Below are 21812 nucleotides of genomic sequence, written 5' to 3' on the forward strand. Positions count from 1 at the left end.
CTGAAGAATGGGTAAAACCCCAAAGAAATGCAGGGTTAGCTGTGGAACGGCATGCAAATGACTAGGTCAAACACTTCAGTTTCAGCACTGGATTGTAATCTACTCCATTCAACAGCACCATGTCTGCAAAGCTGGGTGCTGGCAATTGTGAAGATAAAAAACAAGTACTATGCACAAATCAGAGCAGCACAGGAAATAAAGGTAGGACACTATAGCTACTGAAGAATTAACTGAAAATACTAACTTTTCTGGGGTCTCTAGAGATGGCTCAGTGGCTGAGAGTACTTGCTGTGAAATCACGAGGACCAGAGTTCTGATTCCAGCACTCACCTAAGAAACCAGTGTCCCACAAATGCCAGCTCCAAAGTCTCTCTCTCATCTCTCCTCTCTCCTCTCTCTCTCTCTCTCTCTCTCTCTCTCTCTCTCTCTCTCTCTCACACACACACACACACACACACACACACACACACACACACACACCAATAATTCAAAAATATTAATTTGCCGGGCGGTGGTGGCGCACGCCTTTAATCCCAGCACTCGGGAGGCAGAGGGCAGGTGGATCTTTGTGAGTTCGAGGCCAGCCTGGTCTACAGAGTGAGATCCAGGAAAAGGCGCAAAGCTACACAGAGAAACCCTGTCTCAAAAAACAAAAAACAAAAACAAAAAAAAAAAATTAATTTTTCCATTTCTATCTTCCAAGGACAGAAATACACCTCTCAAGGAAAAGTTAAAGTCACATGATTTTGTGTCTCCATTATACTCCCTCACAGTAATTTTAATCAGAAACTACAGCTGCTCCACAGAAACATCCCGAGAAATAAAGCTGTCTCACAAGACAAGGAGACATCTCTTCTGACAGTTTTCATCAATAAATGAAGTGAGGTGTGAGAAACCAGAACTTGTCTGCTAAATGTTGGGAGGGGAGATCGGAGGACGCAGGGAGAGCTTGGTATTCCCCAAGAAATGGACATAATTTACAAGATGGTAAAAGTTATTCCAGGAGACACATCCAAGAAACTGTTCCTAGAACAGCAGAGTAGATGTCCATGCTGGGATGCGCTGAGCCTTTTGGAACAAGGCTTTGTTCTTCACCCCCACTCCAGCGGTTCTGTGACATTTTCCCCTGAGACTCGTTTGTAATCGGACTGGTGAGGATGCAAACTCAAACGGTCTGAGACATGTTTACTGTATCTGTACATAAAAGGAAGAAACTGCAGCTGGCTGGCTGAGGAGCATCACAGGTACATAAGAGACGTCTCCGCCCCTCCTTCAGGGACTGGAAACCCAGGGCTGGAGTCACTGTCTAACTTCCTAACTGCTGCCTCAAGTTCACATCGAAAAGCCGAGGTCCGGAATTCAGGTGGGAGGAAACTCTTGCTGCCACTTCTGATATAAACAGCATCTGCCTCACTTCCAAGAAATGAAGTTAAGGGCAGGGAACGACATCAAAATAATCTGAATAACATACCATGTTAACAAAAAGAAAGAAGTGTTCCTTGAACTCTAGCGATTCCACTCGCAATGCTCTAAGTGGGCAAAGGAGGAGAGAAAAAGGGACCAAGAGGAAGAGACGAAGAGAGAGACAACAAAACCTAACACGGCTGCTCCTAGCATCGTCAAGCTCCAAAAGGTCGGTCTGAATCATCTGGTCCACCTAGGAGCACTCCACACATTAGCTGTGGGTTAGACTACACTAAAATTAGAAAGCATTAAATTCTCTCAAAATACATTCGTCCCTAAAATTGTTAGAACTCAAAGAGAAAGAGACCTATGTCCACGATGAATGGGATCCCTCCAATTTCCCTGTCATTTGGGCCCAAATCATTTCACAGGATAAACAGTAGTTGCTACAGATTTCCCAGGGACTAGCATACATTAAAGCTACGATGAGTTAAAGTGCCACTCCAAAACTCATGTACTTGCTGGAGTCACAGTTCCACAGCTGCCTTGCAGAGACTGTCACAACAAGCTACAGCCAACACTCAGAACATAGAGGCAAAGCAGGGCACTGGCTGTGGGCATTTGGCGCCTCGGGAAGGAGGCGAGGAGGCTTACTAGTCCTGTTCGGCTGGGCTTGCTGCTCACAGAGGAGGCCACAGAGCTCATGGAGCTGAGAGAGGAGGCGGACGGACTGCGCTTCAGGCTGGCAGGCGTGGTGGCCATCACTCGCCTCACAGCGGCAGCTTTGGCTTTGGCTGGTGTAGTGGAAGGGAAGCCGATCTTTGTCACTTTGTGGACAGGAGCAAACAACCCATACTTGGGCTGACAATGAAAATACCTTTGGAGAACAGAAAGAGGAGGAACAAATATAATTAATTACAAAAAGTAACAACTAGAAACAAACACTCCTCCAACTCAAAATGTGTGAGATAATGTAAGGACCTAAGTAGCTCTACTGTGTGATAAATGTAAACAGATGTTTGGAGACATAGGGATCCCCACTTAATAAAACCACGACTCCGGCAGATCCCCCAAAGTAAACTAGAAATGTCAGTTATCTGAGGACACTAGAGATTGTGGCAATTACAATGTTTCAGTAACAGGAAAGAACGGCTTTGGGGCTGGGGATGTGGCTTGCCTTCATGTGAGAGACCAAGTGTTTGGTTTTTGATACACGGGACACACACAAAAGAGTGAGGCGGCTTGATGGCTTCATAATCATTTTACTAAGAGATTTTTTTTTTATCTGTGAATCATGATGGGCTAAAGTTCCAACGTTTATATATGGTTCATAGGTCATTGTCAACTAGATCCTGTCATGATCAACCTACTATACACCAATAATAACAATGCATCATCTCCCATTGCTGCACCCAAGGTTGTCAAAGCATTTGAAGAGGAAACATTCTAAGCCAGGCATGACTCCATACACTAAAATCTAAGCACGTGGGAGAGGAAGAGGATCAGGAGCTCAGGAGCAGTCTTGGCTACCTGAGGAATTTGAGGGCAGCTTGAACTATGTGAGACCAAAAAGAACTATGGGAAATCCTCCTACAGCCCTCTGTACTGCTTGAGTCCCATCTGTACCCCAAGGGCAGAACAGGGGTGCTCTCACAACAGAGGGGCTGCTTGCCAGTCAATTCCTGAGCACAGCTTGGAATTCTTATCAGACATGAAGAAACATTTTACATTTCTTTTCCTGACAAAGGCAGTTACCTTCTGTTTGCCCCAACTCTGTTCCTGGTGCCCAGGAACTTGCAGAGGCCCACTACTTTCAAAAAAGAAAGCCAGAAGGAAAATGATCATTGCTGGGCCAAGTGGTGCTCAATGGTCAGCTGGTCTAGCCTAAAGGGTAAACTCTAGGCCAATGAGAAATCTTGAAGCTGACACCCAAAGTCGCCCTCTGGCATGCACACATGTGCATATGCATTAAAAACAAAAACAAACAAACAGAAAATATTTTCTAGCTAGGTCTCCAGAATAAAAAAGTCTAGATGTGGTGGTATACACCTTTAATCCCAGCACTGAGAGGCAAAGGCAGGTGGATCTCTGTGAGATAGAGGCCACTGGTCTACATAGCAAGTTAACAGAACAGCCACAACTACACAGAGAGACTCTGTCTCAATCAATCAATCAATCAATCAATAAAATTAAAGTATAGCTCCTTCTCAGTCACAATAGCTCATATCTTTAGTCCTGATACTTGGGAGACTGAGTTGGGCAGGAAGATTGCCACAAGTCTCAGGCTAGCCTGGGCTGTTCCATAGAGGAAGAGTGTCTCACGAAACACACTGATATGTAAGAGGGAGACACAACATCACACAACTCAGACCAACCTTGTTCCGGCCACTGCACCATCGTTCTTTCCCAAAGGCTCATCTAATTCCACACCACACCATTCCCCCTTGGCAAAGTCCGTCTCTCCAAGAAACCGGACTACACCAGCCTTAGTGCCGCCGACCTACAGGAAGAAGAAAAGGGGAGACTTCAGAGGGAGAATTCAGTGGCTTCCCCTTTGTGGTCCTAACAAATGACAGGCAGTGCGCTCCATCGTCCATCAGCGGCTTCTTTGCTTCGTCTCCTCAACTCTGTCAAGTTATCCCAAAGCCACACGGGTCACTTACCCGCGTGACACACTGCTAGACTGACCTGATGTCTGCTGTAGTTCAGTAATGAAACATTCTGTATGTGTGTACGCATTAAGGCTTTTTACCAAAATATTCTTACTTAGAAATTCTCACGCTTGACTATAGGCCAGCTGGATGGCTCACTAGGTAAGGGCACTTGCTGCCCCAGCACGGGAGCCTAATAACCTGCATCCAGTCCCTGGTACCCACATAAACGTGGAAGGAAAGAGCTGATTTCACAAAATGTGTGCCCACAGACACACATACACAACAATAATGAATAATATAAATTTTAGAAAAATACTTGATTACTTCAGAGCCACTTTCTTTCCTGGTTGGAAATAAATTATTTGCTACAAAAGAAAAAACGCAGCAACATCAAAGAGGAGTAGAACTCATCTGTGACTCTGGATCCTTGGTATTTTCTGGTACTTCCTTTGCCTCAACACAGTGACGTACGGGTGTTAAAGACACAATCGACACGTGTGGTTTGGACTCACTTATTGCACAGCAAATGAAAATGTAAGCACTAAACGCTGGGCAGTGGAAGCATACCAGACTCAGGAAGTGGAGGCAAGAGGCCTGGAAGTTCAAAGTCATCCTGGGTTACACAAGAAGTTAAGGGAGAGAGGCAGGTGGATCGCTTGAGTTCCAGGGCAGCCAGGGCTAACAGAGAAACGGTCTTGAAAAACAAAAAACAAAACAAAACAAAAAAAAAAGACAATTTAAGTACTTTAAAATGACTGATTCTACTGTAAAGGTTCTGTTTCCTTACAACTGTTAAAAATACCACGCCTCACGATTTTATTCACACGAAATGCTCAAAACTCTTTTTGAAAATATGTTCCCAACTATTTTCAATATATATATAAACATTAGTTATCACCAAAATTATCCCATCAGCATTATTATGTTTTCCTTCACACATACATGAGAATACACATTTGTGTCTTGGTCCAGGTCTATACATGGCAACAGCAAGTCAATCACTGTTCCTTAGCAACCTGCATCATTTAAACCACAGCACTTCTTCAGAACAAGCTTTCCATTTTTCTCACCTGTTTCCTAAGCTTTTGTCATTCACCCACCCCAGTACAGAAGACTGAACACAGGGCCCTGTGCCTACTGGGCAAGCACTCTAAGGCTGGGCTCTAGCTCCAGCCTTTTTCCTGTTTTGAGACAGGGTCTCACTAAATGCCAGCCTGTACTGAATTCATCTGTACCACAGGCAAGTCTTGAACGTTTTTATTAGACAGGGTCTCACTGTGCAGCTCTGGCTGTCCTGAAACTCACTATGTAGACCAGGCTGGCCTCGAACTCACAGAGATTCACCTGCCTCTGCCTTCTGGGCGCTGGGACTAAAGAAGTGTACCACGTGTCTAGCTAGCTTTGAACATCCTGCTTTGGCTTCCTAAATAGCCAGAATTACAGATCTGTACTACTAGGCCTGACTTAGGCTTCTTTTTTTTTTTATTTCTTTTTCAAAAACTTCATTGTACGGGCTGGAGAGATGGCTCACTGTTTAAGAGCCCTTGTTATTCTTACAGAAGATCTAGTTTTGGATCCCACATGGTAGCTAATAAACATTTGTAACTTAAGTTCCAAGGGTCCCAATGCCCTGTACACATATATACATGCAGATAAAACATTCATACACATAAAATTAGTAAATGTAATTTTTTTCATTGAGAAAAAAAGAATAAATGTGGTATTTTTCATAGCTAGTAATAATCAATGCTGACATCTCGGTTCATTTCCTAGTCTCAATTGCAGTGGTTCCAATATGGTCTGCCCACTAACACTCACACTGAATGCTAGGGTGCAGCTCAGTTGGTAGAATGCTTGCCCAGCACACACAAAGCCCTGGGCTTGGTCCCCAGTGCCACGTATATCAGGTGTGGTGGCAACACCTGTAATCCCAGTACCCAGGAAGTAGAGGCAAGAGCCTTAGGTTCAGAGTCATTCTGGATTACATAATAAGTTTAAGGACAACCCAAGACACATGAGACCCTGTCTCTACAACAAAACATAATCTTCACACTGAGGCTTAGTTTCCAGTGCTACAGTCAGGAAGTGGGGTCTAGTGGGAGGCATGTGGGTTTAGGGTAGAAGAGTTGAACCCTCATAAATGTACTGATGTCTTTCTGCTGCTGAGTTAAGCCCTAACAGGACTAGACACCATGAGCACGTCTCTCTGGACACACACATTGACTGTTCTGCCACGGAAACAGGAGACTTGGGGCTTGCTGATTAGGCTAATTCAGCTAGCATCTGAGCAGTCTCCCTGTTTCCACCCCGCCAGCCCAGGCCTAGCTCTAAGCGTGTGGCAGCAGCAGTGTGTGCTACCACGCTCAGCATTGACGTGGATGCTGGAGATCAGACTGTCTTCATGCTTGCCAGGTGAACGAACGCGTTACTGAGCTATCGCCCCAACCTCCCTGTCTCTGCCCAATTAGTTCTTTATTGTTGTTTTGTTTTTGTTTTTAGAAATAGGATATTGCAGCCGGGCAGTGGTGGCACACGCCTTTAATCCCAGCACTCAGGAGGCAGAGCCAGGCAGATCTCTGTGAGTTCAAGGCCAGCCTGGGCTACCAAGTGAGTTCCAGGAAAGGCGCAAAGCTACACAGAGAAATCCTGTCTCGAAAAACCAAAAAAAAAAAAAAAAAAAAAAGGGTACTGCTACACAGCATAGCCAGGCTTTGAATACCCAATCCTCCTGCCTCTACCTCGAGAGAGCTGAGACTGCAGGCATACAACACCATGCCTGGCAGTTTTTTTAACTGCTAAAATTTTAAATCAAACATTTCAGATTTCTAAGTCCCTCTGTGTATGTGTGTCTCACTCTCTCATTCCCTCTCTCTCTCTTATTTTTTATTTTTTGGTACAGAGTTTCTCTGTGTAGCTCTGGCTGTTCTGGATCTCACTCTGCAGATCAGGCTGGCATTGAAATCAGAGATCTGCTTGCCTCTGACACCCCAGTGCTGGAATTAAAGGTGTGCACCACCACCGTCCAGCTACCATGGTTAGTTCCTAAATCTTACTTCTTTAAATAATTTAAAGTTAAAATGCTTCTTATTTCTAAATCAAAGACTTATGTTTAAAAAAGACAAATTAGTGTGGTGGAGGGGAACATGGTGAACAGCACTGCAGCAGCCTGGGCTACAGAGAAAAACCTTGTCTCAAAGGAGGAAGGAGAGCCGGGCGGTGGTGGCGCATGCCTTTAATCCCAGCACTCGGAAGGCAGAACCAAGCTGTGAGTTCCAGACCAGCCTAGTCTACAGAGCGAGATCCAGGACAGGCATCAAAACACCACAGAGAAACCAGGGGGGGGGGGGGATAATTAGAAGAGGGGGGGAAGAAGATGCTAAGATGGAAAACTGAAGAAGCAGTGGCCACAGTAACTTGTGCACATCAACTCACCAACACCCTGTCTCCGATCTTGAGTTCCCGCTCTCCTTTCTTGACAGAGCCAGCCTCTGAAAGGTTGGAGATTGACTCACTGGCAGTTCTCGTAAGGTTGCTGAGTTGAGACGGAGTTGCAGTTTCTTTTGCTGTTGAATGGGACGGTTTGTGGGGAATATTTGAGGGCGTGGCTGGAGAAGAGGACACTGTGGTGGCCGCAGCCGTAGACAGAGGCGAAGCAGCTCCTGCATGAGTTGCCTGCAGGCCATTGGCTTCCTCTTCTGCCTGCACCTTCCTTGCTAACTTAGAAGGTCGGGTGAATATCCCCTTTAAAGGTTCACACTGGAAATAGCGGACTCCTGCCACCGATCCATCGTTCTTTCCTATGGGTTCGTCTAAAACAATCCCAGCCCACTGGCCTGGTGCAAACTGAGTTTCCCCAAGAAACTGGATAAATCCGGGCTTATTCCCATTCACCCAAACACGTTCTCCAACTCGAAAGTCATCCACAAATTCTTCTTGGGTCTCTGAGGATGGAGGGCCTGCGGCTTTCTCACTGGCCAGGGTCTTCTCCACTGGAGCTGCAGCTGAAAACAAAGGCGAGTCAGAGAGATCCAATGTCACACCCAAGCAGCTATGTCCTAACTGGAAGCAAAATGGAGAGGGGGCTGGAGCGGCGGCTCAGTGGTTAGACACACTGGCTGCTCTTGCAGGGACCCAGGTTCAATCCCCAGCACCTACATGGTGGCTCACCATGTCTGCAACTCCACTCCAGAGATCTGACATTCCCTTCTGGCCCCAGCCAGCTACAGGCATACATACCCACGGTGCTCAGACATAGACACATCTATATTTCATATAGATGAAACACCATACACATTAAATAATAAAAAAAAAACTTTAAACATAAAAAGAGAAAACAACAGCAATATGAACAAACCATGACTTGTTGGACAAGTTTGTTTTTGTTTTTTTCTTAAGTAAGGAAGTACAACACTGTCAAAACTCTGTGAGCTGGGGAGTGAGGTTTATTCTACTTTTGCAACTAAGACTGGATATCATCAAGGCAAGGGGGAAAAATCATTCTTTCCCAGCCTTGTATTTATAGTTCTGAGTTCATGCCTACCCCACTCCCTTCCTGAACACTTCAGGAATACCCAGTCAGATCCACTAAGACCCGTTCACTTCTATATTAGAGTATGTCAAGCTAACAAAACTCAGATCATTTAACCAGAGGCATGGAGTCATGCTTGATGGATGAAAGGACTGGGGTTGAGGCCTACGATCTCTACTGCAACACTATTATATAAAATAGTTTATACATGAACCTACTTCTTTGATGGCAGAGGTAGATCACAGCAAAAACAAAAAGATAGCCAAATGCCTGGGAAGACAAGACACTTTTGTACAACCGCTATCCTATCAAAAAGATAGTAGTTAATTTGTCAGAAATGTGTATTTACACTGAAAACATCCATTTAGTCGTCCAACAAGGATTTATTAAATATTCAGTGTAATTTGGAAAAGTGCACATTCCTAACCAGACTATCGTTTATGAGGCATATCATGATCTCAGGCTGTGACACAACCTCCCTGAGTTTAGTTTCTTCCAGGTAGGGAGGAGGCAGTGACATCTCTCGAGGGCCTTCAAAAAAAAAACTAAATGACTGAATGTATGGATTCATCCTCTACATGTTTAATTAAGGGGCTCTTGCGTCTCTAGGACTAGTCCGAGGTATTGTACGATGCCAGAAAACAAAGCAAGACAGAACTGTTGTGCCGTCCTAGAGGTCAGAGTGAAGAACTGAGAGGAGATAAGAAAGCAGGTAGCCTGAGTGCTGTGGAGAAGACAAGCACCCCACACACCCAAGAGCCGACATCTGGCCTGAGGCCTAACTGCCAAGGAAGTGTAAACATCACTGGGGAACAGCAAACTGTGCACAGCACATTTCTGTCATTTGTAAACTCCCAGCCTAAGATAACTTGTTTTGCAGTGGTTCCAATCTTTCACAGGGGTCACCACCAGAACACAGATATTTACATTATATTCGTAACTGTGGCAAAATCAGTTATGAAGAAGCAACAAAAATCATTTTATGGTCACCAGAACATGAGGAACTGTATTAAAGAGTTGCAGCATTAGGAAGGTTGAGAACCACTGTGTTGGAGCAACTTGAATGGACTGAATTACTCATGCATAAAATGTCTGGGAAAGGTCTTCCTCACTGGTTTGAGAACCAACTACTGTTCAATTAGTGTCATCCAACCTTTTAGACTAGACTACTGTTTGTTTGTTTCTAATTCCATGGAGAAAGATCTGGAAAAATTAAGGAAGAGAAATCAATAATACTGTAGGGATCAAATAACTCGAGTGACTTAACTTGTTAATTACTTTAACTACTCAAACTAAATTAAGAAAGGATAACCTCCAAAAATGTGACTCCTAAGAATTCTAGATCTGCCAGATGGTGGTGGCGATCGCCTTTTATCCCAGCACTCGTGAGGCTGAGGCAGGTGGATCTCTGTGAGTTCTAGGCCAGCCTGGTCTACAGAGTGAGTTCCCTAACATCCAGAACTATACAGGGAAACCTTGTCTTGGGGAAAAAAAAAAGAATTCTAGATCTGAATGGCTGTGTGTGGCTCAGCAGGTAAAGTTCTAGGAGGACTTTAGATCACTGCATCAATGTAAATAGCGGAGCGTGGGGCACAGACAGGAAAATCCCTGGAGTTCACTGGCCAGCTAGCCTAGCCAGATGAGTTCCAGGTCTAGTGTCTCAAAAATTGGGTGGAGAACAACTGAAGAAGTTACCTGACATCAACCCCTGACCTCCAGAGGTGCTCGAAAAGGTGGGTGTGCATGCACACCTGAACATACAAGTTTTGTTGTTGTTTGTTTTGCTTTTCCCCAAGACAGGGTTTCTCTGTGTAGTTGTGACTGTCCTGGAACTCGCTCTGTAGACCAGGCTAGCCTCGAACTCAGAGATCCACCTGATTCTGCCTCCTAAGTGCTGGGATTAAAGGCGTGCACCACCACACCCGGCTTAGTTTTATTTTATTTTATTTTATTTTTTTAAAAAGATGTATTTATTTATTATGTATACTTTGCTCTGCCTGCATGTGTCCCCGCAGGCCAGATGAGGGCACCAGATCTCATTACAGATGGTTGTGAGCCACCATGTGGTTGCTGGGAATTGAACTCAAGACCTCAGGAAGAACAGCCAGTGCTCTTAACCACTGAGCCATCTCTCCAGCCCAGTTTTATGTTTTTTAAGAACTCCAAATATAAAACTCTGCTTCTTAATCAAAACTTTTTCAAATACCGATTTTTATAAAGTTGTCTTTTCAGAAAATAAAAAAAAAATCTTCCAATTCAATGCCTTTATACAGGATAATGTATGATCGCTCAGTGATTAAGAGTGCCTGCTGCTCTTGCAGAGGACCTGAGTTCAGCTCCCAACACCCATGTCAGGTGACTCACATATAATTCCAGCTCTAGGGGATCTGATACCCTCTTCTGGACTCTTCCAGCAACTGCATGCACATGCACGCATGCATGCACAAACACACACACACACACACACACACACACACACACACACACAAATAAATAATAAAACAAATCTTTTTCTGAAAAATTAAAAGTAACAAGGCATGGTGGCACACACCTTTGATCCTAGCACTCAGGCTGGCAGAAGCAGGCAAACCCCTCTGTTCAAGACTAGCCTGGTCTACAGAGTGAGTTTCAGGACACAGGGCTATGCAGAGAAGCCCTGTCTCAAAATGCAATGATTAAAAATAAACAAGTAAGAAGTGAAGCATTACCAGCGGCAGATGTCTTCAAGGCTGTGCTCCCAGGCCTGAGGATCTTGGTGGGGGCCTTCAGCCCGCTTGGTTTGAGCATACTCATTGTCTTGGAAGGTCAGAGCTCTCCCTCACTGGTGCCACTATCTTTCCCCAATCATCCATACAAACGTGGGTGTTTCTATAGAGAGCTCCGTCTCTCGACTCAATCTGAAAAGAGAAAGAGAACAGGGACGACAGTTATTCCACATTGAGCACAGTAGTGGTGCGAGAGAATCACAGGAAGCCATCATTTTGTTTGTTTGGGTTGGTTTTTTTTGGGGGGGTGGGGCACTTCTGGAGAACTCAATAATTTTTAAGACTGTAAAGGCACTCTAAAGTGTTTCCCAATTGTTGCTATACTCATTTTTGTCTCTACTTGGAGTTACAAAGGTGTTTTGTTTTGTTTTGTTTGAGACCAGGTCTCACTATGTAGCTCTGGCTGTCCTGGAACTATGTAGATCAGGCTGGCTTTGAACTCACAAAGATCCGCCTGCCTCTCTAGTGCCAGGACTAAACTCCCTGTTCTAGGGTTATAGGCTTGTACCAACACACATGGCTGGGAGTTAGGAGATTTTAAATCTTCATTTTATATTACAAGGGGCTTCCAGCACCAAGTGCCTCTAATTCAGATACTTAAAGACTTGGGTGCCGAGCCGGGCGGTGGTGACACGCGCCTTTAATCCCAGCACTCGGGAGGCAGAGCCAGGCGGATCTCTGTGAGTTCGAGGCCAGCCTGGGCTACCAAGAGAGTTCCAGGAAAAGGCGCAAAGCTACACAGAGAAACCCTGTATCGAAAAACCAAAAAAAAAAAAAAAAAAGACTTGGGTACCAGGGCTGGAGAGTTTGCTAGTTAAGAGAACTTACTGTTCTTGCAAAGGACCTGGGTTTGATTCCCAGCACCCACAAGAGGTTCACCACCTCCTCTGGAACTAGGCATTCATGTGGTACACAGACAGACATACATGCAGGCAAAACACTCATATACACTAAATAATAAGGGGGTGAGCCGGGCGGTGGTGGCGCACGCCTTTAATCCCAGCACTCGGGAGGCAGAGCCGGGCGGATCTCTGTGAGTTCAAGGCCAGCCTGGGCTACCAAGTGAGTCCCAGGAAAGGCGCAAAGCTACACAGAGAAACCCTGTCTCGAAAAACCAAAAAAAAAAAAAAAAAAAAAAAAAAAAAAAAAAAAAAAAAATAAGGGGGTGATAGCAGAGGCTGGGGGAGGGGCTGGGAGGGAGGGGGAAGGGCTGGGAGGGAGGGAGGGAAGAGAAACTATGATAGGGGTGGAAAAAATTAATTAATTAATTTAGTAAAAAGAAAACCTTGGGTGCCAAGTAAGCATGTTCAGGTTTGCTGTTTTGATTACTACTGTTTCGACACTGCACTAAGGGTTATGAATACCAAAGCCTGGTTTGCAGCCTATGGAAAGACCAGTCTATGCCCAGAGCAGCAACACCACTGTGCGTTAACATCAAGGGTTTACATACACAAAACAGGCACCTCCACAGGCAGTTATCAGACGTGTTGGTGCGCTCACAGTGGGAGGTATCAGCACCACCTAGAACGTGTGAGAAATGAGCCCTGGGTGGGCTCTGCTATCTGTAGTTTAATGAGTCATTTGGGTGATTCTGATGGGAGCATTTGAGAACCACTACGCAATTAATGATCAAAAAATAATCGGAGGTTCAATTTCTCAATTACATGCACATGAATCATCCACAATTGACTCTCAATACCTCTACAGCACCTCAGAACTTTGCCTCCTCTGTGGCTCTGTTTCAGGGGTTCTCCCTGCCTGCAATGTGCTTTCCAAGTCTCCAGCTTAGCCTGCTCAAATCTGCACTCACCTGCCATACTAAACCTACTCAGCTCCTCACCAATGACAATGTATCCAACTTTCCATTTCCCATACAGTGTCCATCCTGTTTAGTCTGTGTGCTCTTTGTGACAGAGTTTCATGGATCCTGGATACCAGCTCTTTCCTTTCACCGTTTAAGTAGGTTCTGGGGGTTGAACTCAGGATGTTAGACTTGTGTGGAAATGTCTTTAACCCACTGAGCCATCTCATGGCCGTTTCTCAGTTTTTGAAACAAGGGCCTCACACTGTAGTACTGACTGGCCTCAAACTCACAGCACTTCTCTTGGTGTTGGTCTTCCTGAGTGCTGGGATTACAGGCACAAGCCACCACACTCCACTCAGTCTGAACACTTTTCATAGCATCTAGCACATAGCTGTCTCTGTGTGAACTGTGGATTCGAGGGGAGGAAACTATAGTCATCTTTATATTTCCTACATCAATTAATAAACAACATTCACTAAATAAAATGAAAAATAAAAGCTCCAAATGTTTACTCTAAAATTAGCTGAGGTGTACCGAGTATGTTTTTCAATTATACTTCCTGCTCATTACAGATGACAGAATAATATATGATAGACACAAACATATGGAACTTACAATGTAGCTGGGGAGAAAAGATCCACATCCACACAAAAAATAAATAACCATATAATGTGATTTATGAGAAATACCAAACCATGTGACTATCCTGAAAACGGCCTAAAAGACCGAAAGAAAGAAGTAGGATGGAAGGAAAGGCTTCACCAGCAAGGTGAGGCATGTGTGAGCTGCAAGGAAATACGCATCACACAGTCAGGAGACCAAGGAAGAAAGAGGGGAGGACAACCCTGGGAACTGACAGCGAGCAAGTTCAGCTGGCGCTGTCTCCCCTTCTCGAGAGACAGCGAACCAGAAGATTATCAGAAGAAATCAAATTTAAAAGATAAATTGAAGGAGACTGATCAACTTACTAACCTTCCACCTCAAATGCAAAGCCTTTATTTCAAGATTCTACCAGCACAATGAAAGCTGTCCACAGCGTCTCGGACCTTGTATTTATTTCACCTGTTTGTTTCAATTACTTTAGTCTAGCCACCATTACCAAGCAAAGTCTGAAAGGGAGGGTTGGCAGCCTTTCCCTGCATCACTTGAAACCCTCATGCATTACGGTAGTTAGTACGGGTAAGAGCTGGGGGCTGCCAGCATCAGGCTAATTCAGGAAAGAGAGTCCTGAGCATCAGTGTTGATTGATGCTTACACTGTGACTACCAGGGAAGATTATCATCTACAACTCTTTTGTTTTGTTGTTGTCGTCGTCGTTTGTTTGGTTTGGTTTGGTTTGGTTTGGTTTGGTTTTTCAAGACAGGGTTTCTCTAACTAGCCTAACTGTCCTGGATCTCGCTCTGTAGACCAGGCTGGCCTGAACTCACAGAGATCCGCCTGGCTCTGCCTCCTGAGTGCTGGGATTAAAGGCGTGCGCCACCATGCCCGGCTCATCTAAAACTCTTAAGATGACACTCTGGCAAAGACCAGCACAGCTGTGAAGACTAGCTGCCGCTGAGCACGAGTCCAAGTCCAGCTTTTCCTACTACAAGGCACAAGGGGGTGGACTAGGATGAGTATTTAACAGCTTACCTTTACTTGATACATTTTTGTATCTTAACACAAACTACTCCCCCAGTCTGTGAGACTAAAGGCTCAATATTACTATGCCTCTGTGTTTTTAAGTATGGTAGCTACCAGCTACACGTTGCCTTTGTTTGTTTGTTTGTTTGTTTTGTTTTGTCTTGTTGAGACAGGGTCTCACAATGAAGCCCTGGATAGCCTGAAAGTTACCATGCAGATCAGGCTGGCCTAGAACTCATACAGATCTGCCTGCCTCAGCCTCCCAAGTGCTAGGATTACGGCCATGCCTACCCTACTTTTTTCCTTTTTAAAGATTTACCACCCCCTCTCTGTATACAATCATGCAAGAAGGTGCATGTGGAAGCCAGAAGAGAGCATAGTACACCCTAGATGTGGTTGTGAGCTACCGGACTGAGGGGCTGGAAAACCAACTCCAGCCCTCTCCAGCCTTCTGCACGAATAGCAAGCATTCTTTATCTTGGAACCATGTATCTAGCCCCTACATGTTAAATTGAACGGCTCAGTCACATTCAAATGTACAATTAACTGGCCACAGTGCCACAGAGAGAAGTTTCCATCATTGCACACAGGACAAATAGTTCTATTGGACAACAGCATTCCACAGCTCCTCCACCCAAAGGTTCTCTCCTTGCCAAAGAATCTACCATATCAAGTGACTGACTGAGTAGCAGGAGAGCTCAGCAAACAGCACTTACTGCTCTTGCAGAGGACCCAGTTTGGCTCCCTGCACCCAGGTCAGGCAGCCACAGCTACCTGTAACTCCAGTTCCAGGGACTCGGTCAACCCCTTCTGACCTACATGCCTACAATGTTTATACACATAAAAATCAATAAAAACATTTTAAAGGTGACTGCCTGAGCACAACATGGTGGTGTAAGCCTATGATCCCAGCACTCAGGAGGCAGAAGCAGGAGGATCTCTGTGAGTTCGAAGCCACCCTGAACTAAACAGTGAGTTCCATAAAAGCCAGGATTATAAAGAAAGACCCACAAAAAAGTGATTGCCTGAGGAAACACTAAATAATTCACAAAAAATGCCTCAACCAATTGTTTTGAGACCCAGTCTTTTGTATCTGTGGCTGACCTAAAAATTGGTATGTAGCCAAGGATGACCTTGAACTTGGGTCCTGTGGCCTCTATCTCTCCAGTTCTGGGATTACAAGCACCCACCACCATGCAGTTTCTATGATGCTGGGGATAGAGCCCAGGGCTTCACGCATACTAGTCAAGCACTCTAGTAACTGAGTCATATTTCTCATCTTTTTTTTTTGTTTTGTTTTTTTGTTTTTCGAGACAGGGCTTCTCTGTGTAGCTTTGCGCCTTTCCTGGAACTTGCTTTGGAGACCAGGCTGGCCTCGAACTCACAGAGATCCGCCTGGCTCTGCCTCCTGAGTGCTGGGATTAAAGGTGTGCGCCACCATCGCCCAGCCATATTTCCCATCTTTCAAAATGTTTTAACTCTATTTTCAGAAGTAATTGTGATCTCTTTGAGGCGGCTGAGGCAAGAGGAATACAAGTTCAAAATCAGCCTGAGCTACAGAGTGAGACCTTACTTTAAGAAAAACAAGCAAATGAGTGAATGAAGCAAGTTCAGAGGCACCTTGTTGGTGGTCCGAGAAATTAGTGGTGTGACTCTACAACACTATGAGCTGTTTCCAAAACCTAGATCAGAATATCTCAAAGTTAAATGGATGTGCAGCTACCAAACAAAGCAAAATAGATCCAAGGCCCACAGGGAAAAGTCCAACAGTTCCAAAAATTAATGGCTGTGTCACCATAATACACAACGCCTGCCCACAGGAAAGACCTTGTGTGGATGTATATAAACTCCTATTTTTTCAGTTAGTCACATCCAAAGAGGTAGCTCAGACCTGTGACGCCAGAAATTGGGAGAAAGAAGTAGAAGGATAGCCACAAGTTCTAGGCCAGCCAGGGCTACATAGCAAGACCTTGCTTCAAGAGGCCAAAGAGAGGCGAGTGAGACCACTTTCCAAGAAAAAAGTCACACTGCTTTACAGTCTTGCTTTCCAAACAATATTGGTGTGTGTGTGTGTGTGTGTGTGTGTGTGTGTGTGTGTGTGTCTGTCTGTCTGTCTGTGTCACATATGTCTATTTGTACTTATGTATATGGGTGTGTGCAAAACCCAAGAGTTTTGCATTTATAACACTGAATGATGCCTTAGAGTTTTTTTTTTCAAGTCAAGAACTATTTGAAAAATGTTTATCTTTAGAACTTACATCACCTCTGAGATTTAAAAATAGCCACTGTTTTGCTCGTACTCTTAAAAGGAAGCAGGAAGACCATCTACTTCCAAGCACCAAGCAGTACCAGGGAGCAGAGCATGAAGGACTCGTTGACTACACAATCCCTTCTTGCTCCTTCTCATTCAAGGGTTTACACTTCCACCCCAAAACAGGAAGCTGTGTTGCTCAACATCAATACTAAAGAAACTGTTTGGGCCGGGTGGTAGTGGCGCACGTCTTTAATCCTAGCACTTGGGAGGCAGAGCCAGGCAAATCTCTGTGAGTTCGAGGCCAGCCTGGGCTACAGAGTGAGTTCCAGGAAAGGCGCAAAGCTACACAGAGAAACCCTGTCTTGAAAAACTAAAAAGAAAGAAAGAAAGAAAGAAAGAAAGAAAGAAAGAAAGAAAGAAAGAAAGAAAGAAAGAAAGAAAGAAAGAAAGAAACTGTTTGGCTGTCTGTCCTGGGTGCCCTACCAAATTACTTGGAAGAGAAAGGCAGGCCTGAAATTTTTTGAGCTAGATTAATACCTTAAATTTGTAATTTAACTCGGATCTGATCTAGAACTCAAGGCCAAAGAAGCAAGATATTTATGTCAAAGAAGCAGATAACCTTAGATGACCTGTCCTTGGATTTAAAAAAAAAGTACTTTATATTTCTTAAGCTTTGCTTACAGTTACAGTTCCAGAAAGTAGGATATTCTTCTATTCCAAGCAAGTGTTCATCCTCAATGAAACTATGGTTTAGTCCAAGTTGTCTTGTGTGTGAGTGGGGAGGGGGTGTTTGTTTTATTTGGATTTGTTTGTTTGCTTGGTTTCCGAATACTTCTTTTTATTATTTTTAAGTGTGTGTGTGTGAGAATGTGAGTGATCAGCGGTATCAGATCCCCATGGAACTGGAGTTATAGGCAGTTATGAGCTGGGAACCAACTCCTCACAGAGCAGTGCATGCTCTTACCACTAAGCTGTCTCTCCAGCTCCTTGTTTGCTTTAAAAAAAATTATTTATTTACTGGGGAGAGGCACATGTGTGTCACAGTGTGTGTGTGTGTGTGTGTGTGTGTGTGTGTGTGTGTGTGTGGAAGTCAGAAAATTACTGGCCAGAGTCAGCTCACTCTTCCCACCATATGGGTTGGTTCTAGGGATTTCACTCAGGCAGGCAACTTTGGCAGCAAGCACCTTTACCTGCTGAGCCATCTCCACGGCCCTTGGTTTTTGCTCTGAGACAAGGAATGCCTAAGCCTCCTGGAATTTCTGGCCATCTTCCTGCCTCAGCCTCTCACAGTGCTTTGTGTACACACTGTATCAAATATATTGTTACAGTTCAATATCTAGGACATCACCACCTAGAACAGTGGTTCTCAACCTTCCTAATGCTGCAGCCCTTTAATACAGTTCTTCATGTTGTGGTGACCCCCCTACTATAAAATGACTTTCGTTACTACTTCATAACGTTAAATTGGCTTCTGTTATGAATCATAATGTAAGTATCTGTGTTTTCCGATGGTCTTAGCTGACCCCTGTGAAAGGGTCATTGAACCCCCAAAGGGGTCAAGACCTACAGGTTGAGAACTACTGGTCTAGAGGCTGCTTCCCACCATGAGAATGGTGCCCATGTTTGGCAAGCACAATAATTAGTCATCACGAGTTTCAAGAATTCAGGTTCCCTAGCCAGTGGTGGCGCATGCCTTTATTCCCAGGCAGATCTCTGTGAGTTCGAGGCCAGTGGTCTACAGACTGAGTTCCAGGACAGCCAGTGATACAGAGAGAGACTCTGACTCAAAAACAAACAAACAAAAAGAATTCAAGGTCCCCATTTTCCTCAGATACACTCTCTCTCTAAACCTTGTTTGAACAGGAATTACAGAAAAATGGTCTTCTGTTCGAAACAAATGTTTAAAGATTGAATACAGTTCAATATCACAACCTTCGCAAAATACAGGTCATATGTTTACTATGTACTCTTTTTAACAAGCGATCACCTAAAACCTGCCTCCTAAAAGTAAAAGTAGGAACACTGAGTCTGGAGAGATGAGGCAGCACCTAAGGCCACTCACCTGCTCTAGCAGAGGACCTGGGTTTGGTTCCCAGAACCCAGCTAGTGGCTCACAGTGGTGTGCAACCCCAGTTCCAAGGGTTCCCTCTTCTTACCTCCTTGGGCTCCTGCATGCACATGGTATACATACATTCATGCAGGCTTATGCACATACATAAAAAAATTTGAAGTGAGAATATTCAAAACATGCAGATAAAGAAAATATTTCTTGTAGCAGAAAAAAATGGGTGAGTTAGTAGGTTCTTTTCTTAAGGTATATAACCATGCTAGAAGAGTACTGTCTATATCCCCAGCCCAGTTATTTGGACCTTAAAAATAAACAAAAAACAAAACAAAACAAACAAAAAAAACCTAAGGAACTCTAGTAATTACTACTTCTCAAAGTTTGGAGGTGAGATCAGTGTCACCTGACATTTCATGCGAAGCACAAAAATGTGTCACTGTTCTAGCAGCAGCAAACTATCATTTTAAGACACCCAGAGGGCCACTCCCTTCTGCCCATACTTGGCACCATGTGATCCACCTTAACAACCACCCACGGCGATCTTGTAAAGAGAAATTCAAAACCTAAAGTCAGTTCTATTCTCCCTGCATAAAGATATCTGCAAGAGCTGGGCGGTGATGGCGCACGCCTTTAATCCCAGCACTCGGGAGGCAGAGCCAGGCGGATCTCCGTGAGTTTGAGGCCAGCCTGGACTACCAAGTGAGTTCCAGGAAAAGCGCAAAGCTACACAGAGAAACCCTGTCTCGGAAAAAAAAAAAAAAAAAAAAAAAAAGAACACTGGCTGCTCTTGCAGAGGACCCGGGTTCAGTTCCCAGAACCCAAAAAGTTGTTTACAATCATCAGTAATTCTAATTCCAGGGCATGTAAAGCCCTCTTCTGACCTCCACAGGCATAAGGCACACACGTGGTGCACAGATATGCATGCAGGCAAAACACTCATGCACATAAAATAAATATTTTTAAATATTCTTTTAAAAAATTATCTAAAGCAGTTAAATACTGCCCCCAGGTAAAAATTCACTTCTAACTGGCAATTTCAGGAATTTTGCTTGCTTGCTTTCTTCCTGGTTTTGTAATAGTCTCATATAACCCTGCGCGCTTGGTATGTAGCTAACTAAGGCTGGAACTGAACTCCTGACCCTCCTTATCTGATTCCTACGTGCTAGAAAGAGCAATTTCAAATTTCTAAGTCTGTGTGCATAGGTTACCTCATTCCTAAAGTCTGCACGTTTAAGAAAACAGGGACACGTGACTGGGAAAAATAAGGAGCACATAGGACAGTGCTGTAAAAAGCACAGTCTACCAGATGTGACCGCACGAGTTTAGGTCTAGTCTGGGTTACACAGCCGATCTCAAAACACAAAAGCAACAGCCAGGGCTACACAGAGAGACCCTGTCTCAAACACTCAAGCACACGCACACACGCACGCACGCACGCACGCACACGTGCACAAGCAAAGCCAGACATAGTGGCACAAACCCATAATACAAGCACTTAGGAGATAGAAACAAAAGGATCATGAGTTCAAGGCCAGCCTCGGATCTACATCAAGTTCAAAGCCAGCTGAAGACTATAAGACCATGTCTCAAAACCAAAAAAATGACTTGGATTAAAGCTCTTCATCTCCCCAGTTAGAGTCAAACATTGAAGGTTAAAAGACTTAATTCCTACTTTACTTTCTGTTTTTGTTTCTTGTTTTGAGACAGCATTTCTCTATTATGTAGCTCTGGCTGTCCTGGAACTTGCTACATAGATCAGACTGGCCGAGAACAGAGATCCGCCTGCCCCTGCCTCCCAAGTGCTGGAATTAAAGACATGCACCACTCTAATCAGCTCCTAAATAAAATATAGAAGGTGACGATTTATCAAGTGTTTGTTTCAGGAATCTGGGAACATAAAGTTCTCTATGAATGCTTCCCCCTGCAGTGCCCAGGGGTCTTGAGCATGAAAGGGAAACACTCAGCCAATCAGACAGTTCCTGCAACCCCATGACCTTTTTTGCTCAAAGAACAAGAGGTGCAGGCCTGTATTCCCAGCACTGGTGAAGGAATGTCACAAGTTTGAGAGGCCAGCCCTAACAGCAGAGGTAAGACCTAAGAAAATCTCTGTTAACCTTCCAGGTATCTGCATGAACTCACACTGGCTCTTACAGCTCCACCTGTAAAATAGTCACCAAAACTCAATGTTGACAGCTCCTCAGTTGTGATGTGTCTCAACTTAAGTCTGTAGGTCATAAGTTATTTATACTCCTGATAAATGGATCTAGCCATTCCAAATTGTTATTGCCTGATGTTAAAGACATATTTTCACAGACTAAAAATATTATGTCTATTTGCAGAGAAATGTGATGGTAAATTACATAACAGAACACTGACGACCCAGAGTGAAAGCACACTGCTGCTCATCTTCTGAGGTTTCGACTTGCACTACCCTGCCAAGGATAGCCACAGTGGTTTTCTTACCATTATATAATTCTCCAAATTGTGTAATCTGAATACATAAAGAATACAGACATCAGTGTCTACTTTTTAATCTATAGAACTATAGAAAATTCAACCCAAATCAACTAATAGAGGACAGACTGGTACCTCATGGTGCCTATGGAATCAGGCCATGCCTCAGCTAACATCTTCCCAGAAGCTAAGAAACATTTTGAACTATCTGGCTGTGAGGTCATGCTGGTGACCTCACAAATGGGAATTCTGATGGTTGTC

The 21812-nt window shown here is 44.2% G+C and overlaps 1 protein-coding gene across 1 annotated transcript in view; it reads right to left on the bottom strand.

The window, feature by feature from the left end:
- Positions 1 to 21773, bottom strand: part of Clip1 (CAP-Gly domain containing linker protein 1) — a 90909-nt gene extending 69136 nt beyond the window's left edge. Inside the window, exons 1-5 of the mRNA XM_059249635.1 lie at positions 21687 to 21773; positions 11295 to 11483; positions 7491 to 8059; positions 3780 to 3904; positions 2059 to 2281 (exon numbers count right to left, since the gene is read on the bottom strand). Coding sequence (XP_059105618.1) covers positions 2059 to 2281; positions 3780 to 3904; positions 7491 to 8059; positions 11295 to 11379 — 1002 coding nt within the window. The 5' untranslated portion in view covers positions 11380 to 11483; positions 21687 to 21773. The remainder of the gene's footprint in view (positions 1 to 2058; positions 2282 to 3779; positions 3905 to 7490; positions 8060 to 11294; positions 11484 to 21686) is intronic.
- Between the last annotated feature and the right edge of the window lie 39 nt (positions 21774 to 21812).

This window comes from Peromyscus eremicus, chromosome 23, assembly GCF_949786415.1.
Source record: "Peromyscus eremicus chromosome 23, PerEre_H2_v1, whole genome shotgun sequence".
NCBI lineage: Eukaryota > Metazoa > Chordata > Mammalia > Rodentia > Cricetidae > Peromyscus > Peromyscus eremicus.